Source organism: Nannobrachium achirus, assembly GCF_963921795.1.
Source record: "Nannobrachium achirus genome assembly, chromosome: 2".
Taxonomy (NCBI): domain Eukaryota; kingdom Metazoa; phylum Chordata; class Actinopteri; order Myctophiformes; family Myctophidae; genus Nannobrachium; species Nannobrachium achirus.
The window spans coordinates 37,962,054-37,984,501 of NC_137811.1; the positions used below are offsets into that span (position 1 = coordinate 37,962,054).

The window sequence follows — 22,448 nt, forward strand, 5'->3', positions numbered from 1 at the left end:
TGTACTTAAAGTACCAAAAGTCAAAGTTCTAAATGCGACGCGTTGTGAGCTTGTAGATCGGCTATTTTCAAACAGCCTAGGTATAAAATAGGGCTACAATTTATATCTGTAACTAGTAACTAGAGTTTTCAAATAAATGCAGTGGAGTAAAAGACAAGTACAATATTTGGATCTGAGATCTGGAGTAGAAGTAGAAGTATTGGAAATACTCAAGTAAAGTACAAATAACTCAAATGTGTACTTAAGTACAGTACTTAAGTAAATGTACTTAGTTACTTTACACCACTGTATGGAAGTGATTGTCGTGTTGTTAATGGTAGGATTTAAGTCTGTCTGTCACACATCTATGAACTCTGATCCCAAAAGAACAGCACATGTCACAGTGCACAATACACCGGACGGACTGCACGCTCATTTAACACAATTTCATTTGGTCTTGGCAGCACCTGCTGATCGATGCCAGCATCTCTCAGCTCTCCATACTCCGATGACGTGAAATGAAGATCAGCCAGCCAAGAGAACAAATCAATAGTGAATTATGTCATGCTATTTTTGCGAGCCATTATGGATGGCTCATATTTGTCCCAGCAGAGGTGTCACAGCTAACACAACAGAAACTATGCTGTCATTGGGTGCATGTCTATCAGGAATCACAAAATATGTTAGACCTCTGACAAGGTTAGGTAAGGTTGTTATGTAATGAAACAGGATAGAAATATGCTGTATGTATGAATCAATTTTTATGTCCATCCATATGTCTTCTGTACGTAGTGTAGGTACAGTACAGTATGTTCCCCAAATGTGTGTCCGTCCATCCGTGTCTGTCCGTGGCTAATCTCAGAAACCACTACACCGATCAGTGCAACATTTCTTCTGTAGGCTGCCATTTGGCCAAGGATGTCAATGCCATTGCCTGAAGGTTTTTTTTTTTTTTTTTTTTTACATTTTGTAAAAATATTTCTTTTGAATATTTTTCACATTTTGTGAAGTCATAATCTCAGACCGCCCTGCTCTCCCTCCATGTTTGGGCAAGCCTGATGTCATAAATAGGACTCAGAGATTCACAGGGAAGCCAGACCTCTTGGTTTAAATACGGGTCTTATTAGTTTTAATTTCAAGGTACTCTGTTTGTACACTCTCAGTCCTTACTAAGTAACCTATCACTATGGGAGTAGAGCAACTACACTACTAACGTGGCAGACAGCATTATATCGGCTATTTAATTAATTCAACAATTAAACGACCCATCGGTTTAAAACATACATTAAGCCCTATATACATTTCGGCCATTTGAAAATAGCCGATCTACAAGCTCACGATGTGTCTGCTATTTAGAGTATTTCTATATTGCAGGATTGATACTTTTTTAATTCATTTGAGTACTTTTCAACCACTGCATATACAGCACAACAGCGAATTGAACGGTGCGCTCTCTTCCTCTGTGTCTCCAAATATGCGTTGCCCTGCGTTACTTCACAACGGGGAAAAATTTATGAGGCCAATATAATTTGTGATACAATCCGTTTGCAGGACAGTGCGCAGGGATGTGCTCGCCCTGTGCATGCATATCAGTGACTTGTGTAGATGCCAGTGGAGAGAGAGAGCTCTCTGTTGACAAAAGACGATACAAGCTTTACTTCCTTACTAGAAACAGTTCGTTTTCATTGGATTCGGGAGCTATGACGTCATTTTATGCGACTATACATTACTTTAGGAACAGTCTATGCATTACTAGTTACGTTTTGCCTTAAGCAGTCGTGGTGCAACATCTGTTAGTAACTCACTTAGTTACAAACTAACTAGTAGTTACTAAGCCTCTAGTATGGACTTTACTCCCTAACTTAGGGCAGAACTTACGTTCTGGTGGTGTAACCTGCCCCAGGATACTGATACCAGGATCATAGACACCAGGATACTGATACCAGGATCATAGACACCATGATACTGATACCAGGATCATAGACACCAGGATACTGATACCCAGGATACTTACCATGATGCTAACTATGATACTGACACCAGGATACTGACCATACAGACACCAGGATACTGACCATACAGACACCAGGATACTGACCATACAGACACCAGGATACTGACCATACTGACACCAGGATACTGACCATGCTGACACCAGGATACTGACCATACTGACACCAGGATACTGACCATACAGACACCAGGATACTGACCATACTGACACCAGGATACTGACCATACTGACACCAGGATACTGACCATACAGACACCAGGATACTGACCATACAGACACCAGGATACTGACCATACAGACACCAGGATACTGACCATACTGACACCAGGATACTGACCATACAGACACCAGGATACTGACCATACATACACCAGGATACTGACCATACTGACACCAGGATACTGACCATACTGACACCGGGATACTGACCATACTGACACCAGGATACTGACCAATTGACCATACTGACACCAGGATACTGACCGTAATACTGGCACCAGGATACTGACCATAATACTGATAGCAGAATACCATGATACTGACACCAGATTACTGTCACCAGCAGGATACTGACGAGGATACTGCAGGATACTGCAGTTTGGAGCTGATAGGTCCATTGGTTTGCAAGATTAGCTACGGACATACAAAAACACACGCCTGCACGCCCGCCCGCACGCACACGCACACACGCACACGCACACACACACACACACACACACACACACACACACACACACACACACACTCACACACACACACACACACACACACACACACACACACACACACACACACACACACACAGAGAGAGAGACCATCTTCTAGACTCCTGCAGAGCCATGTTGTGAATATATAACATAACATAAACCAAACTCAGAACAACAGCAATGACAAAATAGCAACTTCTTTCTTTGTGACTGCAGCGCGCTGCCCTGTCATGTCAAACTCAAGCTGTGTACCATGTGAGCGAACAATTAATTGGTAGCCTGTTTATGATGTGGCCCACCTTGTCGCCGCTGATGAATAATGCTTATGCCAGGAGCAGAGCAGCAGCGGTGACCTCTTAGCTCCCTGCAATTACCATCCACTACTGTACAGTCAGTGGTGTAGAGCAGTGGTCCTCAACATGTGGGTCAGAACCCCCAGGGGGGTCCCCAAATTATTTTGGGGGGGTCCCCAGATGATTAACTTAGTGTGCAACATTGTTTTTCTCACTCAACAGTAAACAAACCAACATAAAGTTTAAGTGTATAGAGAATATATGCACATTTCTAAAGTGACAATTTTAGGACTTTTTAATACCTCTAAAATGACCAATGAAACATTGGCCAAATTGTAAAATATTAGAGACAGAAATTGTGAAAATAGCCGATCTACATGCTCACAACGCCTCGCGTTGCGTGGCGTTGTGGCATGTAGCATGTAGATCTGCTATTTTCACAATAGAACCGTGTTATACAAAATGTAATGCCTCAACCCTTAGTGCTCGTCAGGGTGGGGGGGTCCCCAGTTAAAACATGATTATTTGGGCTGCTATTTTTTGGGAAATGTTCCACCCCAGGATAATGGATTTTGATTATCGCGATAATATGGTAAATCACGATTTCTTTTGTCACAATAATCGTCATATGAAATGTTCATATCGCCCCATCCCTACTCCCAGCCTGCTGTCGTGGGCCAGGCTTCAAAACAACATGCAATCACTGCGATCCAAAGACTTGATCACAGCCATCTCAACAGAGACTTGACTGTCATCACACCGGCTTCTATGGGCAGCATTTCAGCAGCACCATCCGCCCTGTCCTCCTCCTCCAGATTCCAGAAAAGTGCAAGAAAATCACTGTCCCTGTCCAGTTTATTTTTACACTGCACATGACACTGTGTTTCACTGTTGTACATGGACACAGTGTTGTTCTTTCCAAAGGACAGTATGTGAGCAAGATCTTTCATTTTCAATTTAGCTACATTTACATGAAATTGCAAGCGTTGAGCTCTGAGTCGGACTTACAATGCCTGCAGTAGAATGAGATGGAATTACCAGCAAACCGTGATACAGTACGTAGATTAAGGTTCAGCACTTAACCACTTATACTGTAAGCCCCTGTGTACTTCCTCACGCAACACATATAGAATAATTGTGTCGCAGTGCGATAGGTGAGAGCTTGCACATCTTCTACCTCCGCTATTTTTGAACATGTTCGTATATGTTTTGACATGCCTGAAATAGGGTTGAAGAATGTGGTTAACAAAGACGTAGCTAATATTCATGTGTCAAAATACAGTAAAGACCTTGCAAAACAAGACAAGCCCCAAAGGAAAGAGATATGAGCTGAGGAGAAGACGTAGAGGGGGGAAAAGCTATATATCTTATTAATTTCAAGACCTGGGTCAGAGGGTCAACCCGTGTTAACCCATGCATGCATCTGCCCTTGTGTCGCAGTGCACCCATCTTCCATAATGCCATTAAAGAGCCATTTGCCGTTGGAAGGGCAGGTGATTAAAGTGTACTTTGGCTGGGCCGAGGACGCCCTCCATGCTGGGAAGCCTCCAGTAATCCATATCCTCGCTCACTGTGGCCTAACTGGCTCTGGGAGGCCCAGTTAAGAACTCTATCCCAGCTCATTAATGGAGGTAATGACTGTGATCAATCTAAAGGTGCTGTGGGTGGGAGCTGACAGGGAGAGGAGGGTATAGAGAGAGAGATAGAGAGAGAGAGAGAGAGAGAGAGAGAGAGAGAGAGAGAGAGAGAGAGAGAGAGAGCGCAGCCACGTGCACACATACTGTACAGTAGATATCAAAGGGGGCTTGAGCACCTGCCCTTTTATCCGTCTGTAAAAAGTGCCCTCTCCAGACCATGAATGCAGTTTTTACCATGGTTCAGTTCAGTGTGGTATCAAGCACCGAAAATAGCCGACCTCCAAGCTCACAACGCGTCGCGCTGCGACGCGTTGTGAGCTTGGAGGTCGTCTATTTTCAATATTTTCAGCCAAAAAGCCCTTTTAGAAATGTCAGCCCCTGCCTCTCTAACATTCTCTGCACGTCCCTGAGAGAGAGAGAGAGAGAGGAATGAAAGCACTAAAGGGAGTACGGAGGAGAAAGTACAGAGAAAGAAGAGATAAAGGAACAAAGGAATGAATGAATGGAAGGACGGAAGAGGGGAGGAAAAGAGGAAATACATTGCAGTATGAGCCAGTGATACGGGCACTGAAAAAGAGAGGAGTTCAATGAAAGAGAAAGTGATGAACAAGCATTGAAAACAACAGTGGGAGAGAGAAAAATGACAGGGCAAGGGAGAGACAGAGCAAGAGAGAGAGAGGGGGGGGGTGCAGTGAGAGGGAAGAGTGGAGATAAAGTCAAAAGAGATGAGCTAACACAAAGTAAAGGAAACAGACATTAAAGGGCCCATTATACTTGGTTGCGCACCAAACATAGCAGATAAGCTTATGGATGTGCTATATTTGGTGTGTGAGTGTGACACTGGCGTGCAACTGAGCATGAATCACCCATAATAGTAAATACAGTTACAGAGAGAGAGGGAGAGAGAGAGAGAGAGAGAGAGAGAGGGAGGGGGGGAGAGGGTGGGAGTGAGGACATGACAAAGAGAGAAAACAAGAGAACAAGACTGATACAGCAAACCTCTTGGACAGCTGCCGGTCCCTCGTCCGTGTAAACCTCTCCCCAAGAGGTTTAGGCATCAGCGAAACCCTTCCACTCCGTTTAGTCTTTCAAGCAATCACGAAAGCTCCCCGAAGATCTGATTACCTTTTTTCAATGTTGCTGGATTAAGGCTCTTTAATTAAAATGATTGCGTCCTATTATATTCCCCTGCAAATTAAAGGACAGCAATCCCTCAAGGCTCTTGAGTTCTGACAAATTCCATTCAACACCTATGACCCCCTCCCACAGACACGCGCGCACGCACGCACGCACGCACGCAGGCAGGCAGGCACGCACCACAAACACACGCACACACAACACGCGACCAACCTCCCCCACAAACCGGGACTTTTGCAGCTCTGCAGCACAGGTGAGGAGCTGGTCTAATCACCAACTCATCGGATTTGTTCCTTTTCTCTGATGTGTGTTCTGTAAGGGATTTTTCCAGCTCAGTGCATTGCAGGGCTGAGGTACAAAAGTGTGTGACCATGCGAGCGTGTGGGTGTGTGTGTTGGGGGGGTAGAGAGTTTCAGTGGGGAGAGGGACTGTGGTGCTGCTGATGGCTGAACAAGCCTGTGCCGCGCGCTGCGAGCCCCCTGCCTCCATGCCTCCATGCAGCCTGCTGCAGACGGCTACATTGTACAGCTGCTGTCAGCGCTGGCATGGCTCCCCTGACAATCTGCTCTTTAATAGCTAATATCAGGCTACATTTCCTCAGGCAGTGGACTGGAACTGAGAGATGGCGGGCTGTGCTATGGGCACCCCTCTCTCTCTCTCTCTCTCTCTCTCCCTCTCTCTCCCCCTCTTGCTCTCTCTTTCCACTCCATTTCTGTCTCTCGCTCTGCACCCATCTCTTTGGCTCCCTCTTTATCTGTCTGTCTGTGTGCCTGTCTGTCTGTCTGTCTGTCTGTCTGTCTGTCTGCCTCTCCTCTCCCTTTCTGTATATTTCTCCCCCCCCCCCCCCCCCCCACTCTGTCTCTATATCTGCCTGTCTCTGTCGCCGTCGCTCCGTCTGACTGTCTCCCTCTTTATCTCTGTGTCCTTTACCTCTACATCGTTCTATCGCTCCCTCTCAATTTCATTTAGTTGTCTCTCCTATCTCTGCCCATCTATTATCCACTCTCTGTCTCCTTCCCTTTTTCTCTCTCTCGCTCTCTCTATCTCTTTCCCTGGCACTAGTGTGAAAACACGTACACGCACGCACACACACAGTTGACAGGCAGGCTGAGTCATCATGCTAATCTGTAATATCTTACTGTGGCCAGCTGTCCATCTTTAAACACAACCTCCCAGGGAAAGGGAAAATGACACAAATGACACATGCCTTCAAACATGATCCATCCACCCTACCTACAAACTACACACTATTCACATAATATACTGTAGATAGACACTGGTTCTTCCCCATTCACATTCCTCTTATGACACATATAGGGCTGCACGATATGGACAAAACATATCTCGCTATTTATGCCAAATATTTCAATATTGATATGATATTACTGTACAAATTTCAGATTCAATATTTTAAGTGTTGCAACAGTGAAAACTAAGCATTATTCAAAAAACTGCACAATAACAAGTCAATATCACTTGTTCCCACACTTGTTATTTGATATTCTAAGTGTAGCAATAGTGAAAACTAAGCATTCTAAAAAAGAAAAAGTCACTTTCACTCTTTATTGAATTTCTCTGACTGAAAGTAACACGCTTACTTTCCTAGGACACATGCTCTTATTTTGAAGTGTCTACTCTCTTGACACGAACATGCTAAGTCAACGTCACAGCAAATCACTGAGTTCAATTTTGCCCTGGGAGAGATATACAGTATCGGCCATATCGCTGCCTTTTGATATTGCGCATGGTCATACCGATCGATAACGATACGATAACGATATATTGTGCAGCACTAATACAGTACATAGCAGCATTCCATTAAGCTCGATTCATACTTCGTTGTGTGGCGGTGTCACCGGCCCGAGAATAGCCGACCTACAAGCTCACAACGTGACGTGGATGCGCCCCGTTGTGAGCTTGTAGGTCTGCTATTACTCTGCCATTCTCTGTGCATGACAGCACTGCATGTGCAATAGAACATACATTAGGCTTTATCTTCCCACTTTGACAACATGGAATTCTGAAACCTAACTAGGGTAAGGCATCCACCATTTGAAATAAATAGTTAAAGTGAAATATATTATAATTGTATTATTACCGTAATTGCTGGACTATAAGCCGCACCTGAATATAAGCCGCACCAACTAAATTTAGAATAAAAAATGAATGCTTACATAATATAAGCCGCACCTGACTATAAGCCGCAGGTGTCCCTCCTGCTTCCCGCTAGAGTGCCCCTGGTGGCCGTTAGCTGTATAAATCTATCTATAAAGACCATTGTAAAACAAACTAACTGTCCGTTAGCTGTAAAAATCGTTATATAAGCCACACCGTTGTATAAGCCGCAGGGTTCAAAACATGGGAAAAAAGCTGCGGCTTATAGTCCGGCAATTACGGGAAATAATTATGTATCTAACTACCTCTATTTACAACAACATAGGATAAGATAGAAAATAGGATAAGAAAAACCGAACAGTGATTATAGGTAACATTTCTCTTTTCCTAAAACAGATATGCTATATAGTGTCCAAATCCCTTCTCTCATACACTCTCTACACCTTCTACCGTATATTCTTCTTCTCGGAACATAAACAATTCATTCCTCCCACTCTCTGAACACAGCAGGCAGTAGCCTGAGAAATGTAATTGCTTTTTGTCACATTTGAGACCAAAACATCACCACTGAGTGCCCACTCCGCAAAAGCAAACAAAGGTCCACTATTCCTGTTGTTCCAGCCTACTCTATGTATGGTCATTACTCTTCCGTGACCTCGCCTTTTCATTAGTGGGAGTTATCTGGCACTGATAGAGCGTCAAATACTTCAGCCTTTCAGATAATGCAGCGTTTACCCGCCTTGCCAATTAATTCTTCTGACATCTGAGCACATTAATATTCATTACCCGGCGCCACTTGTGACAAAACGCCGCTCCCACTTACTGTAGCTAGACTCCAAGGCTTAATGTGCCGTTTTGTTTTGTTTTGTTTTGTTTTGTTTTGTTTTTACCTCTCTTTTTCCCCTCTTGTTTCTTTTCTTTTTGTTAAGCATTGTCGGTAATGGAAATAATGAGTAGCCATTTGTCTGTTGTGATATTGCGTCTGAGCGGTTGTCAAGGTCTCTGGGGTTTTCATGCGTACAAATCCTGGTGGACAATATTATTTTGTAATTGAAGTGTGTTTTGTCACCAAGGGAGTTTGAGTGGGAAACCTGAGCTAATGTCTAAAACCAATGCTATTAAGTTACCAGGTTATTCATGTAAATATTCTCAGTAACTACCGTATGTTCATTGGTAGCATAAATGGTTCCACACAAAGCAGTTTTACACCAAGTTGCAGGGGCGCTGGAACTCCCAAATCCCAAGGGGAGCTGAGCCTGGAGGAGTTCATGCGTGCGGCCAAAGGCCGCACGCCGAAAAATTCACGTTTTTTTATCCGGTTTTGGGTTATTTTTATTACGGTTTCGGGTGCTTATTCCCCGCACAACGGTGTAACAAGGAGCTATATAGTTACTAGTTATTTTAGCACACAGTGCAACACACAGCACGCATGCACACACACAGTCACTCACGCACACACTACAAAATCGGGTATTATTTTTGTAACAGTTTCTACTGTTTTTTATTCCCCATAGGCCTATACAACGGTGTTAGTTTGCAACAATGAGCCTATAGACAGTTTCTAGTTCTCAAATAAATAGACTTTGGTGTGCCATCAAAGCAGGATTTAAATTTGACTTCCCTTCTGACCGGAAGTGGCAAGGTGACCATGTGACCAGGTCACCATGTGATAATCAAATACCTTTTTTCAACATATTTTATTCCCCAAAGTCAAATACATTATTGTTTTAATATAGCTCTGTGTGTGTATATATAGGCTTATTTAAAAAAAAAAAAAAAAAAAAAAAAAAAAAAACGTTTTTTTTTTTTTTTTTCTTCCTCCCCACCACCAGGGGAGCTGCAGCTCCCTCAGCACCCCACTTCCAGCGCCCCTGCCAAGTTGTGTATCTTGAGATGTTGAGTGTGAGCTCCAGAAATGTGCTTCTTGTTTAAAGGCAATTACATGTGGAATTCTGGAAAATTCTGGGTAAAGGTATTCAAACTTTAGACTTAATCCCAGAGGACAACAACACAATATGTTTTCAATTTATTTTAGAAATGTATTAGATACTCAGAGTCTGAAGGACTGGTCTAATGGTCCAGTTTTATGACTTAATTACAGGTGGTCTTAGGAAATGAAGGCTTCTTGGCGCCACAGTTGTGCAGTTGGGAGGTTTTATCATGGACGACGAGCACAGTCAAATCTGTCTAAAGAATCTGCACTTTGTCCAGTTTGATTTCATCGTGCATTTGCACCTTCTTACCACGTCCCCCGCTGAAAGGAACAATCTCCATTTCAAAGAGACATGGCCAAGGAAGCAGTTATGGACTGAATGGACTAAAACAGGCGACCTGACACCAACCTTTCCTGTCGGTGCCGTTGTGCATCTGTGAAGTGGTGATGCTCTTGGACATCTCCTGGTTGTTGGTTTCCATGGCGACAGCTGAGCCTTTGAGCTTGCTTTTTGGTGCATCCAGAGATTTGATCTTCTTGGCGTGTTTGGTCCCCTTATAGTGGGACAGGGCCTGACTCTGCAGGGAGAAAATAACAGGCAGCAGTTTGAAACAGGAACCAACAAAGGCCCGCGCCGATGTTGAAGAGGAAAACTAGATGAAAACCAGTGAGTCATTAGACAGACAAAACATAATTAAGAGTTTGACAGTTAATAGGCTTCGCACTTCTGCAATAATGGCAAACAGCGAATGTTGGAACCTTGCATAACCTCTTACGGGCTTATTATCAAACCAGCATGCACAATTAGAAGAAACACCCAGTAATCCTTGTTGTATAGATGTGGTTCCTGAATGTCAAACATTTAACGTCCCATCAACAATAATAAGGTCCCTGTGATGAATCTCTCTGTGACTGACCCATGATTCTTCATTTATTAAATGGGTGGGGTTTTAAAGTCTGAACACGTATTGCCACCAAGACTCACCTTCAAAAACACATTTAATCCAGCCTCACAGAATCTGGGGCATATGCAAAGAGTTTTAGTTGTTCTTGTTTACTTCCACACACTTCCGTGTGGAATTTGCCTGTGGCAGGAAGTTAAGGTATCAGGGGGAAATAAATAAATGTGCCAGCCACACGTCCCCGGCAGACATTCGTCAGCAGCTGCAATTATGGGCTGTAGTGGGGGGTTCTCTGAAGACCACTGAGACAAAGAGACCATTCTATGTACTTTTTCTCCACTATCGTTAAATACAGTGCTGTTTCTACTTTTTTCCTCGTAAGAAGAATCCATTGTGTGAACACGTGTCATATTGTTGTAGCGGTAGAAAACGGCTTTCCGATAACACCACTCCCGTAGTAACAGCCACAGAATAGCATGTGCTACATACAGTATAATCACCTAACCCGGTATTCCTAAACTGGGCCAAACATTCACTGAAAATAGCAGATCTACAAGCTCACAACGCGTGATGTAGATTGGGGAAAAAAGAGCAGATCAAGGGTTTATTGTAAGTGGTTGGATGTCTGAAAATGCACTTGGACCAAAACATTAATTTACATAACACTGATGATAGATGGTGCTGCTGCCAAACAAGTCTATGCAGCTATCTATGAAATCAATAGGAAAAGTTGATATGAATATATAATATTAGTGGGTGTTTATATGAACATATAATGTATATGTAGTATAATGTACATGTAGTGGTTTATATGAATATATAATATTATGGAGTGGGTGTTTATATGAATATATAATACTAGCCCTTACCCGTTCAAAGATATGAGCTCCGAAATGATGTGCAGTGTGTGGATTATGGGATGTGCACTGTGCACACAGTATATGAGGGATGGAAAGTAACTTTAACTGGTGCTTGCATGCTAATATGTAGGAGCATCAATGTAAGAAATACCCGTTCCATTTAACGGCTACAGAGATACTGTGTACCGATCTGCATGATTTTGGACAACATCTGTAACAGGGCCAGAACCCCCCCCCCCCCCCCCCCCGTGTGTGTGTGTGTGTGTGTGTGTGTGTGTGTGTGTGTGTGTGTGTGTGTGTGTGTGGGTTTGTGTGTGATTGTGCATGGCCTGAACAACAGCGCCCCTCCCTTAACATGTGTGGTCACAAAAGGTACTGTAGGCTAAATAGATATAGATACACCATAAAAATGCTATTATACAGCATACGATTTGTGAAAGTGACAAACGGGCTTCACAGTTATGTCAGGTGTGTTCATATGCTGATGGTGATGCGATTTCAGATCAATTGCTCCAGCCACTGAGGAGAAACGCTGAGACAGACAGACAGACAGACAGACACTCACTCACTCAGACATTCGCAAAATTATAGTATAGATATACGGTATGTAGTGGGGGTGCCTGCTCCCCCTCCAGTGGTGGAAAGGGTACTCAAATTTTTTTACTTAAAGCTATACTGTGTAAGTTGCTCAACTGGTGGTCTGTAGCAGTATAGCAAACCGCGGTCGCGTTTGCTTTTTTCGTCCGTTTTTCGCTCGCGGACCGGGCCGTCAGACCACCGCGTCCGCCTCGCCTCGCCGAGACGCTTTCAGTGAGGTCTCCCGTGTCCTTCTACGAGCAGCGGTTGGAGAGTTACATGCTAGACTCCTCCAGTGTAAACACTGCAGTGTACTTCCTGAAGGCGTGTTTCCTAAACCCACCAGAGAGCCCGGCAGTGTATGTTCTGCGCTGTGATTGGCCGGCAGTGTATAACCCTCGCTGTGATTGGCCGGTAGTGTGATGACGCAATTTTTGCACGAAAACCGGTCCCGGGCAGGGATCATAGAAAACATATAAAGAGAAGGCTTTAGAAGCTGAAAATAACGAAGTGGGGGTTCTAAAACTTTAGCGATTTAACAGCTAGGACCATTTTAAGATTTGTTTTATAAAAAAAGTTACATGGTACAACTTTAAGTACAAGTATCAATACTGCAATGTAGAAGTACTCTGTTACAAGTAAAAGTCCAGAATTCAACATTTAATTGAGTAATAAAAGTACAAAAGTATTGGTACCAAAAGTAGAAATACTCATTATGCAGAATGTCCCATTTCACATATTTTCACTTGTAGCAGATCTACAAGCTTACAATGCGTTGCATCGCAAAGCATTGTGAGCTTGTAGATCGGTTATTTTCAAATGGCTGGAATGTAAAGGGCTGAAGTGTTATGTATGTATGTAATCAGGCACGTGCACACATAGATATAAACGGGGGCTTAAAGGGGTAGTTCACCCCCAAAATGACTTATTTTCTATTTATTACTCATGCCATGGAAACTTATATGTAAATAATAAACCTACTTATGTATAATGATATGTTTTTGTATTTGTCGCATTCCTTGGACAAAAAATGTGTTGCAATAAATTTACCCCATTGATTCCGGATGGGGACCCGAATGCATTTGGGTAAATTTACTATAATTATGTTTGTCTTAGGAATGCGACAAATACAAAAAAGATATTATTGAATTGTCTCCATGGCATGATGAGTAATTAATAGAAAATAAGTCATTTTGGGGGTGAACTACTCCTTTAAGCCCCTGCCCTTTTACCTGTCTGTGCCCTCTCCAGACCATGAATGCAGTTTTCACTATGGTGAAAGACATAAATGCCCTCTTTCCATACCTGAAGGCATGGAAGAATTGCCTTGTCCAAACTCTCCTGAACTTGAATGCAGTGTTATGTTGAAAGAATTGCCCTCTCTGTGTAGAAATCCATGCCGTACGCCAGTATTGACTTGATTAAATGCTTAGTTCAGTGTGGTATCATATCAAGCACTGAAAATAGGTTGGAGCTTGGAGCTTGGAGGTCTGCTATTTGCTATATTTTTCACCAAAAGGCCCTTTTAGAAATTTCAGCCCCTGCCTCTAACATTATCTGCATGTCCCTGTATGTAATGGTATGTTTGGTAAAAAAAAATGTATCACAATCTACAAAGTAACTATAACTAAAGTTTTCAAATAGCTGTAGTGAAGTAGAAGTAATACTGAAAATTGGAAATACTCCAGTAAAGTAAAAGTACCTCAAGTACTCGAGTAAATGTACTTTCCACCACCACGCTCCGCTAAGAGTTTCTTGGCCTGAAAGACCTTGAGGACCCCTGCCCTACAGTACATGTTCACCTTGAGGACCCCTGCCCTACAGTACATGTTCAAGTCTGTCCCCATAGGAATGTGAGGCGTAAGTGCAGGGGCGTCACAAGGGGTAGGAAAGTGGGACTGAGTTACTAGGGCCCAAGGTGGTGGAGGGGCCTTAATTCTTTTATATACTTTAGCTATTGAAAAATAGCAGATATACAAGCTCACAGCGCGGCACCGAGTGCCGCGCTTGCGAGCTTGTAGATCTGCTATTTTTGAAAAGTCGTGAAAATGTGTGCAAATCTTTGAATATATGTATTTTTTTTAAGCGAACATTTGTAACTCAAATTTTGCTTCTGGGGGGTCCCTGGAACTAAATGTTTTGAGATGAGGGTCTGTGGCCAAATACATACCATTTTGGGGGTCCTTCACATGAAAAGGTTTGAGCTCCACTGACATCGAAACATAGATTTTTCAAAAAAAACCTTAGAAGGATTTGAAATATTCAAAGAGTTTCATGATTTTTCAAAATTAGCAGATCTACAAGTTCGCAGCGCGGCACTCGGTGCCGCGCTGTGAGCTTGTATATCTGCTATTTTTCAATAGTTAAAGCACAGGGGCCACACAGTGAATCCTTGTACCCGGGGCCCAGAATTTGGTGCGACACCCCTGATGTGAGGTGTAAGTGCCTTGCATGTAAAACGAGAGCCTAGTTCTTCCAGCAAAGTCATGACACTGAAAACAAATGTGCTGTCACCCTTTTTGCTATTTTTACAACAACATTTTACAAGTACATAAAACATAAAAAGTATTTATGGCAGACCACTTGAAATGTTCTACATTTTAACCCTTGTTGTGAACTGTAATGGCGTGGGGAATATGGGACCATAAACAAACCCCAATCATGCTCAGCACAATTGAATCTCATTACTGTCAAAGACAAAGTTTAATTAATTCTAATAAAGTGTCTGGGAACTCTAAATTTGGCATTTTGTTATTATAGTAATTGCAATAGATTTGTCTATAGAGCATATTTCAATTAGGAGAGTCTAGGATTACATATTTTATACAAAACTTGAATTTATTTATTCTTGGATTTAAGAATAAATAGCTTCGCAATCATGGAGTACGGGAAACCCCATGTAAAAATGTTTTGTCAACCACCAGTTGGTGTTTACACACGCACGCACGCACACACGCACGCACGCACACACACACACACACACACACACAAAGGCATGCCAGCAATTCTTGATAAAACAAAAAAAAACACTTCAGTTTCATTCTACAAAATACATCAACTCAGAGCTGTATTAAATCAATTGTACCAAGAACAGAAGGCTATAGACTGTAGGGAGGGTACCTCCCTACAGTACCCCTTTCGGGTACATGATAACACCAGCCAGTTTTCTAAGACTGGCATGATCACCCACCCATGATGTAATCCCACCACGGGCCATCCGGTTTGGCTGAGAATCAAAACACACAATTGGCCATGTTTCGGGGGAGGGCAGTCGGGCGGGAAGGGTGATCTTAGTCACTGCACATACAACTATGGGCCAGGGTGGCGCCTGTCAGCAGGGAATGTTGAAGTGGAGGAGTAGGGCAGGGGCGCCACATCCTCCCAGTGGGGGGTCCTCGCTAGCAGGTGTGCTAGTACAGTGGTTCTCAACCTGTGGGTCAGGACAAATAGGGGGGTCCCGAAATTATTTTGGGGGGTCCCCAGATGATGAGCTTAATGTGGAATTGGAATTGTTTTCTCACTCAACAGTAAACAAAGTTGGTTGTATAGCACATTTCTAAAGTGACAATTTAAGGACTTTTTAATACCTCTATAATGACAAATAAACATTGGCCAGATGATCAAATATTAGAGAAAGAAATTGTGAAAATAGCCGATCCACATGCTCACAACGCCGCTGTGAGCATGTAGATCTGCTATTTTCACAATAGAACCATGTTATACAAAATGTAATGCCTCAACTCTTAGTGCTTGTCAGGGTGGGGGTCCCCAGTTAAAGTATGATTATTTTGGGGGTCGCGGACTGAAAAGGTTGAGACCCCCTGTGCTAGTAGTGGAGAGAAGCAGTGCAAACACTGAAATGTGTGGGGACTGTGGAGGAATTGGCAAAACAACAAAGAAAAAAGCGAGAGAAATTATTGGCAACTCTAATTTCTTTTTAAATATATAATAAATAATAATATAAAACAAAGAATGAGACTGTAAGGTAATATGAATAATAAAGGTAAGATACATTCTGGTTATCTGGGAAGAAAAGAAATGTTGATTGGATTTTAAAATACTGATGATAGCATGTAATCTTATTTCATATACTGTACATATCAAATGTTAGCTACTTGGTTTTACTAAAGAAATAAGAGAGGTTTTTATCAAGATGTTTATTTGACAAATAAATATATTGCACTGCTGATAAATATTCAAGATTCAATAATTATACAGGTTCAAGCGGTGCAATGTTGGTACGGCATGCTCTGCAGACTAACAACTATTACCAATTTAACAAAAATATATTATAATAATGATCATCCATTCTGGATGTAATAAAAAAAGACAGGTAGCAGCAATGGGGAGTGTACAGTATGGGGGAGGATAAAAGAAAATAATAATCCAAACAGGTATTACTGGACACAATAAAATGAAAACTAAAAAGTTGAACTGTTCATCTTCAGCTTGATGTTAAATGACTGTCAATGTAGTGTGCTGATAGACAGACAGACAGACAGACAGACAGACAGACAGACAGACAGACAGACAGACAGACAGACAGACAGAGCAGACATTATATTTATATAAACTTGATGACCAATAGCTTTAGATTAAAGCATGGGCTATCAAGGTCATTAGACGACCTTATATGACAAATCATGACCTTGGAAACAACCAAGCCCAGGAACATCAGGATGGCAAAGCCAAAGGCAGTATCCTTTAGGGAGTCTGACACTCTATCCAGCCACGTCATGACATACTTCATGCAGGGCGTGGAGTAGATCTCACGTCCGTCCAGCACTGTGCATTGCCCAGAGGTGTCAATGCAGTTGCAGGATTGTGGCACCACAGTAGAGCTGTTACCCCAATCCAAATGTCCTTTGAAAAACCCGCAGCATTTCATAGCTCTCTCCACCCTCTGGAATGACTCCTGGACCTCCATCTTCTGCTCACTCAGAGGAACCAGGTTCTTCATGCCGTCCTGCACCAGGTTCTGCGCCGCTTCGCTTCTTGATATCCACCCCAGAGTTCCTACTGCAATCAGCATGATGAACATGATCAGCAGACCCAGAAAGAAGGTGGACAGCAGAAAGCTGCTCTCCTTGAGGGCTCCATAACAACCCAGCAAGGCAAAACCAAGAGTCACAACTCCAACAAAAATCAACAGATTTACTCCTGGGTTCAGTTGCTTAGCGCTGTGGTAGTCTGCAGGGTTGCACCTGATGTGAAGACCAAGCATGATGGTTCCACCAAGAAAGAACAACAGGTTGAAGGCGAAAAGCAGGTATTTTAAGTACTTGTTGACCACCATTGTTCCAGTAAGTCCACACAGCCAGACAGGTGAGTAGAGTGCAAATGCTCTGTGCTGCCATTTCTTAAACTGTGGTAGTCAGTGTGGTATGAGTGGGTGGGAACACTTTCTAAGTGGGTGCCAATCGTTCAGGACCGTTCTGTGGGTGGGTTCAAGCAGTAATAATGGGGGGAGGCGGGACACAGTGAAAGTTGACGTGGGGAGAAAGAGTAGTTCTGGTTGGACAAGAGCTGTGCACCTTCTGATATTGTCCATCAGTCATCTAGCCTGACAGGCACTGAAGTTAAGAAAAAGAAAATACCATTAAATTAAGCATTTCTTCAGACAAAGTGACTGACCTGGAAGGGGTTATCCAAACATTACATGAATCCAGGACATGTGATGCAATAAAAGTCTGAAGCACACCAAATAAAACTGTCTTTAAAAGTGGTTGCTCCCATGCCATTGTTCAAGCCTGCTAATGAACAGTTTTCTCACAGACCCGGTGATTTCTTCGGGGAAATGCAGCCCACCCGCCAGCACAATGAGTACATCGACTGTTCTAACTGAGCATCAATCGCTTCTGCACTACCCTGTGTGTTTTTGGTTTATAGCAAGGTGCATTAAAGTATAAAGGCCTTATCATGATAAGTGTGTCCCCAGTTAGATCACTTCAAGGTTACCCAGGTTCAACCGGCCAGGTTGCATTCCATGCCCTTGTGGGATTTAAATTACTATTACTCATAGAATTTGCCCATCACCCCCCTCTCTCTCCTAACTGAATTCAGTTATTTTTTTGCTTTACTGGCAAGGGACCCATAGAGAACGATCTCTATGAATTGAGTACAAAAGGACCCCGTGTAAACAAGCCATTGTGCTTTCTTGGTTTTAAACCCTATTAGGCCTATAGACCTTGGATCTGAACTGTGCTGTGCTGTACTTTTCCTATGCGAACTGCTAATAAAGTATTCAATCAATCAATCAATCACTCAATCACTCAATCAATCAATCAATCAATCAATCAATCACATTGTCAAAGCAAGTGTGAAATGAAAGAACAAAAACAAACAATTAAATGTATAGGCATAATAGAAAATAGAATAAAGAAGTGTGTAAATAAATGTAACATTGCAATTTAATATCTATAGAAGGTTAAATTAACTAACAGTGTATGTCCGTTTGAGAAATATTTTAGATGTATTTCCTTGTCCTGCTGGCAGTGTGCACAATAAATGATCAGGCCAGCAGTTTGCCAAAATTGGCCAGAATGTGTTTTTATTGTAAGGGGTAGATCTGCTCTGTTTGTACAGAAGGTTTATGTACTGAGATCAGCAGTCAGTTAATCTACACTGCATACAAGGCAGAGCCCTCACTGGTTGGTATTGGTAAATAGAGCCAATGCTTCCTGATCCAGTGATCTGCTGCTGTGCTGATCACAACAGGCCATTTCAAACCCCTGCTCTGCATAGCAAACCACTTTCATTTGGATGCTACATTGCTAGCTTGACAATGTGATGAATTCACCGTACAATCTGTGTAATCAGCAGGGGTGTTGCACCACATTCTGGGCCCTGGGTACAAGTATTCACTGCGGGCCCCCCATGAATGTTTTTCATAGAGGGAAGAGGTTTAACCCATTTAGACTGGGAACGCAGTATTACGCATTATTGTGTGCTTTAACTATTTTTGAAAAATCTTGAAAATGTGTACAAGTCTTTGAATATTTCAAATCCTTGATAAACCTATGTTTCCATGGCAATGGTGCTCAAACCTTTTCACGTGAAGGACCCCCAAAATGATATGCATTTGGCCACGGACCCCATCTCAAAATATTTAGTTCCAGGGACCCCCAGAAGCAAAATTTGAGTTACAAATGTTCGCTTAAAAATACATATATTCAAAGATTTGCACACATTTTCACAACTTTTCAAAAATAGCAGATCTACAAGCTCGCAGTGTGGCACCCTTTATATCTGCTATTTTTCAAAAGCTAAAGTATAACATAATGAAGGCCCCTCCACCTTGGGCCCTGGTAACTCAGTCCCACTATTCCCTCCCTTGTGACGCCCCTGGTATTCAGGATTGTCAATTTGTACACTGGGGTTAAATAAACACTGGGAAGTTTCTCCCTCAACATTTACTGACAGGCAAGACAAACATAACGTTTGATTATCCTGGGATAGACTGCAATACACAGACCCAACACATCAAACAAAATCCTGAGTATTAATTGAACGCTCAACATTTTTGACGATGTTAGAGTTAAATTAACACTCTGGATTAGTTCTTTTGCAGGAATTTAAAAGCACAACAACAACAACAGTGTACAGTATCGGTAGTATCATGACACGCCCATGGCTGAAACTCCCTCCCTTGTCTTATGTTAAGTGCTGTCGCTCTCGAATACTGCTTTACATTGTCATGTGTGTATCTTTTGTTAGGAAGAAGATAATGCAAATGTCTTGGGGCGACGACCTGAGACTGCCATAGTTTTGCCATAACTAATGTAGATTAGCTGTCAAGGTTTGTTCTATTTTATTTACCTGGATTTCACGTGGCGTGTGCACACTGCACAGCAATCGCTCTCTTTGTCCAACTATATCCAATGAAATCTATCCACTGTACTGATCTCATTCTCATTCCTATTTGAAAACATTTCACATGAGAGTCCACTGACTCGAGTCCCTTTCGGCATTTAGCAGACACTCTTAAAGAGGTGGTGCCATATTTTTGTACTTTTTCTGGTTTTCATGTGTCTAGGAGGTTGACAGTACTTCATTAGACCCCCTGGTGTGGTTGTTATGAGCAATTATGCTTTCTCTTTTTATTTGGGTTTTTAGCTGGAGGATGCCACCTGCTGGGTCAGACGTGCCGTTCCAAAAACACCCATACTTATTACATCATAGAATCAACCCCTCCCCTAACTACCATTCACCCAACACATGTGGGTGTGGCTAACTTCAGCTGGGTCACCACCCACCATGACAACCACGCATAAAACATAATTTTAACTCTTTCTGTACACTTTTTAGAAAAAAGTCTTCCTCCTAGTATAATCATAATAGTAGATAATCATGAGGGGACTAGTAGGGGAAAATCATGGCACCCCATCTTTAACCTAGAGCAACTTATAACATGAACATGGCTGCTATTAAACAAAGCCAATACCAAAACAGGCTGTTTTGGCATCAATGGCATGCGCCCACTGCCCACAACGGGACATACCATCTGTCCCTTGTCGAAGAACAACAGTTGAGATACTTGTGCCTTTTACTGTACATGATCACACTGAACTGCCCAGTGAAGGTGGAGCTACAGTATCATCAACCTTATTCTAGAACCTTTGTATCCATGGTAACCTCGAATGGAAGCGCAATAAAACCTACAAACTTCCCGAGGGCGTGCTGGTAGTTGACCAGATGCTTTGACCACGTAATCAATATACCACCTGGCTCAGTTCCAGCTGCTTCTCCGCTCTCAATGGACTGTCTCCAGAACCAAGAATGAAGAATCAAGAGGGTTTATTTGTCGCTGACTCCCTGGTACAAGCAGTGAAATGTGGAATGTTTGCAAGACTGTGCTAACAATAGCAAAACAAAATACACAAGGCAGTAATAGAGCTAATACTGGATTCTAATGAAATAAAAAGAACAAGAAAATGTATATACACAGTAAGATTTAATTAAAAGAAAAGTATGGGCAAGACACACATTCTGACCTTTTTGAGCGGTGGTAAACCGCTCCTAAGAGTGTGCGTGTGTCTGTAGCCACTTATCCTCAGCGTTTTGCCATAGCAATGTGTTTTACACAGCGTTTTGCCATAGCAATATGTGTGTGTGCGTAGCCATATATTACATCACATTACATCACCAATTATCTGTAGCCACCTTTCCTCAGCGTTTTGCCATAGCAATGTGTTTTCCTCAGCGTTTTGCCATAGCAATATGTGTGTGTGTGTGTGTGTGTGTGTGTGTGTGTGTGTGTGTGTGTGTGTGTGTGTGTTTGTGTGTGTGTGTGTGTAGCCATATTACATCACATTACATCACCAATTATCTGTAGCCACTATCTGTAGCCACTTTTCCTCAGCGTTTTGCCATAGCAATGTGTTTTCCTCAGCGTTTTGCCACAGCAATATGTGTGTGTGTGTGTGTGTGTGTGTGTGTGTGTGTGTGTGTGTGTGTGTGTGTGTGTGTGTGTGTGTGTGTGTGTGTGTGTGTGTAGCCATATTACATCACCAATTACATCCTAGATCTATATACTAGTCTTTTTCCTCAGCGTTTTGCCATAGCAATGTGTGTGTGTGTAGCCTGTATTACATCACCAATTAATTGAAGACGTTATGCAAGCACGACCACCGCTCACTTCACATTGGGTGTGATTTTTAAAGTAAACCATAGCAGCAATGATGGAGGGAAATATATCACATTTTTAGAAGGGGTATACATCTATAGACAAATCCACAGATCGCTGCCCTTAGTTGCAGTGTTATGGTTGCCGCTCTGTGTAGTGTGTACTTTATATTCCATGCACTTTCCTGTACTTTCAGCCCAATAAGATGACGGTTTAGTCTCAAAGCTGGTGGAGGAGACAAGCTATGAGATGTACCGGTATCACTGGATGCAAGGCCAGCATCTTGAGAGTTGGTCAAAAGACCAATTAAGTAAAATAAAATACAATTCCGAAAAAGTGATGAAACTGTACAGCAGGGGTCCCCAATTAGTTTTCCCCAAGGGCCGAATTATAGGGTACCAAGCCGAAGGCCACAACATTGCAGGGGGTGACGGTGGTGCTCCCGCTACTCCAGCAACAGTTCAGATATCGTCGTTGTTGGGTGAAAATCTTGTATGTCCAAAACCGTTCGTTTTGCATTCATCATTTTAAAATGTATTTTAACTAGTGAAAACTACTTTTGTGCGACGGCCTTGTATGATTTGCGAAAGAACGTACACATTTTGAGATATGGGTTTTCCCCCCGACAACGACGATATACTAGTGTTGTTGCTGCTCTTATACCACCATT

At 42.5% G+C, this 22,448-nt stretch overlaps 1 protein-coding gene across 1 annotated transcript in view; it reads right to left on the reverse strand.

Moving 5' to 3' along the window:
- Positions 1-22,448, reverse strand: part of znf385d (zinc finger protein 385D) — a gene marked incomplete at both ends in the record, with an annotated part of 81,767 nt that overhangs the window by 10,498 nt on the left and 48,821 nt on the right. Inside the window, one exon of the mRNA XM_080741773.1 lies at positions 10,225-10,393. Coding sequence (XP_080597899.1) covers positions 10,225-10,393 — 169 coding nt within the window. The remainder of the gene's footprint in view (positions 1-10,224; positions 10,394-22,448) is intronic.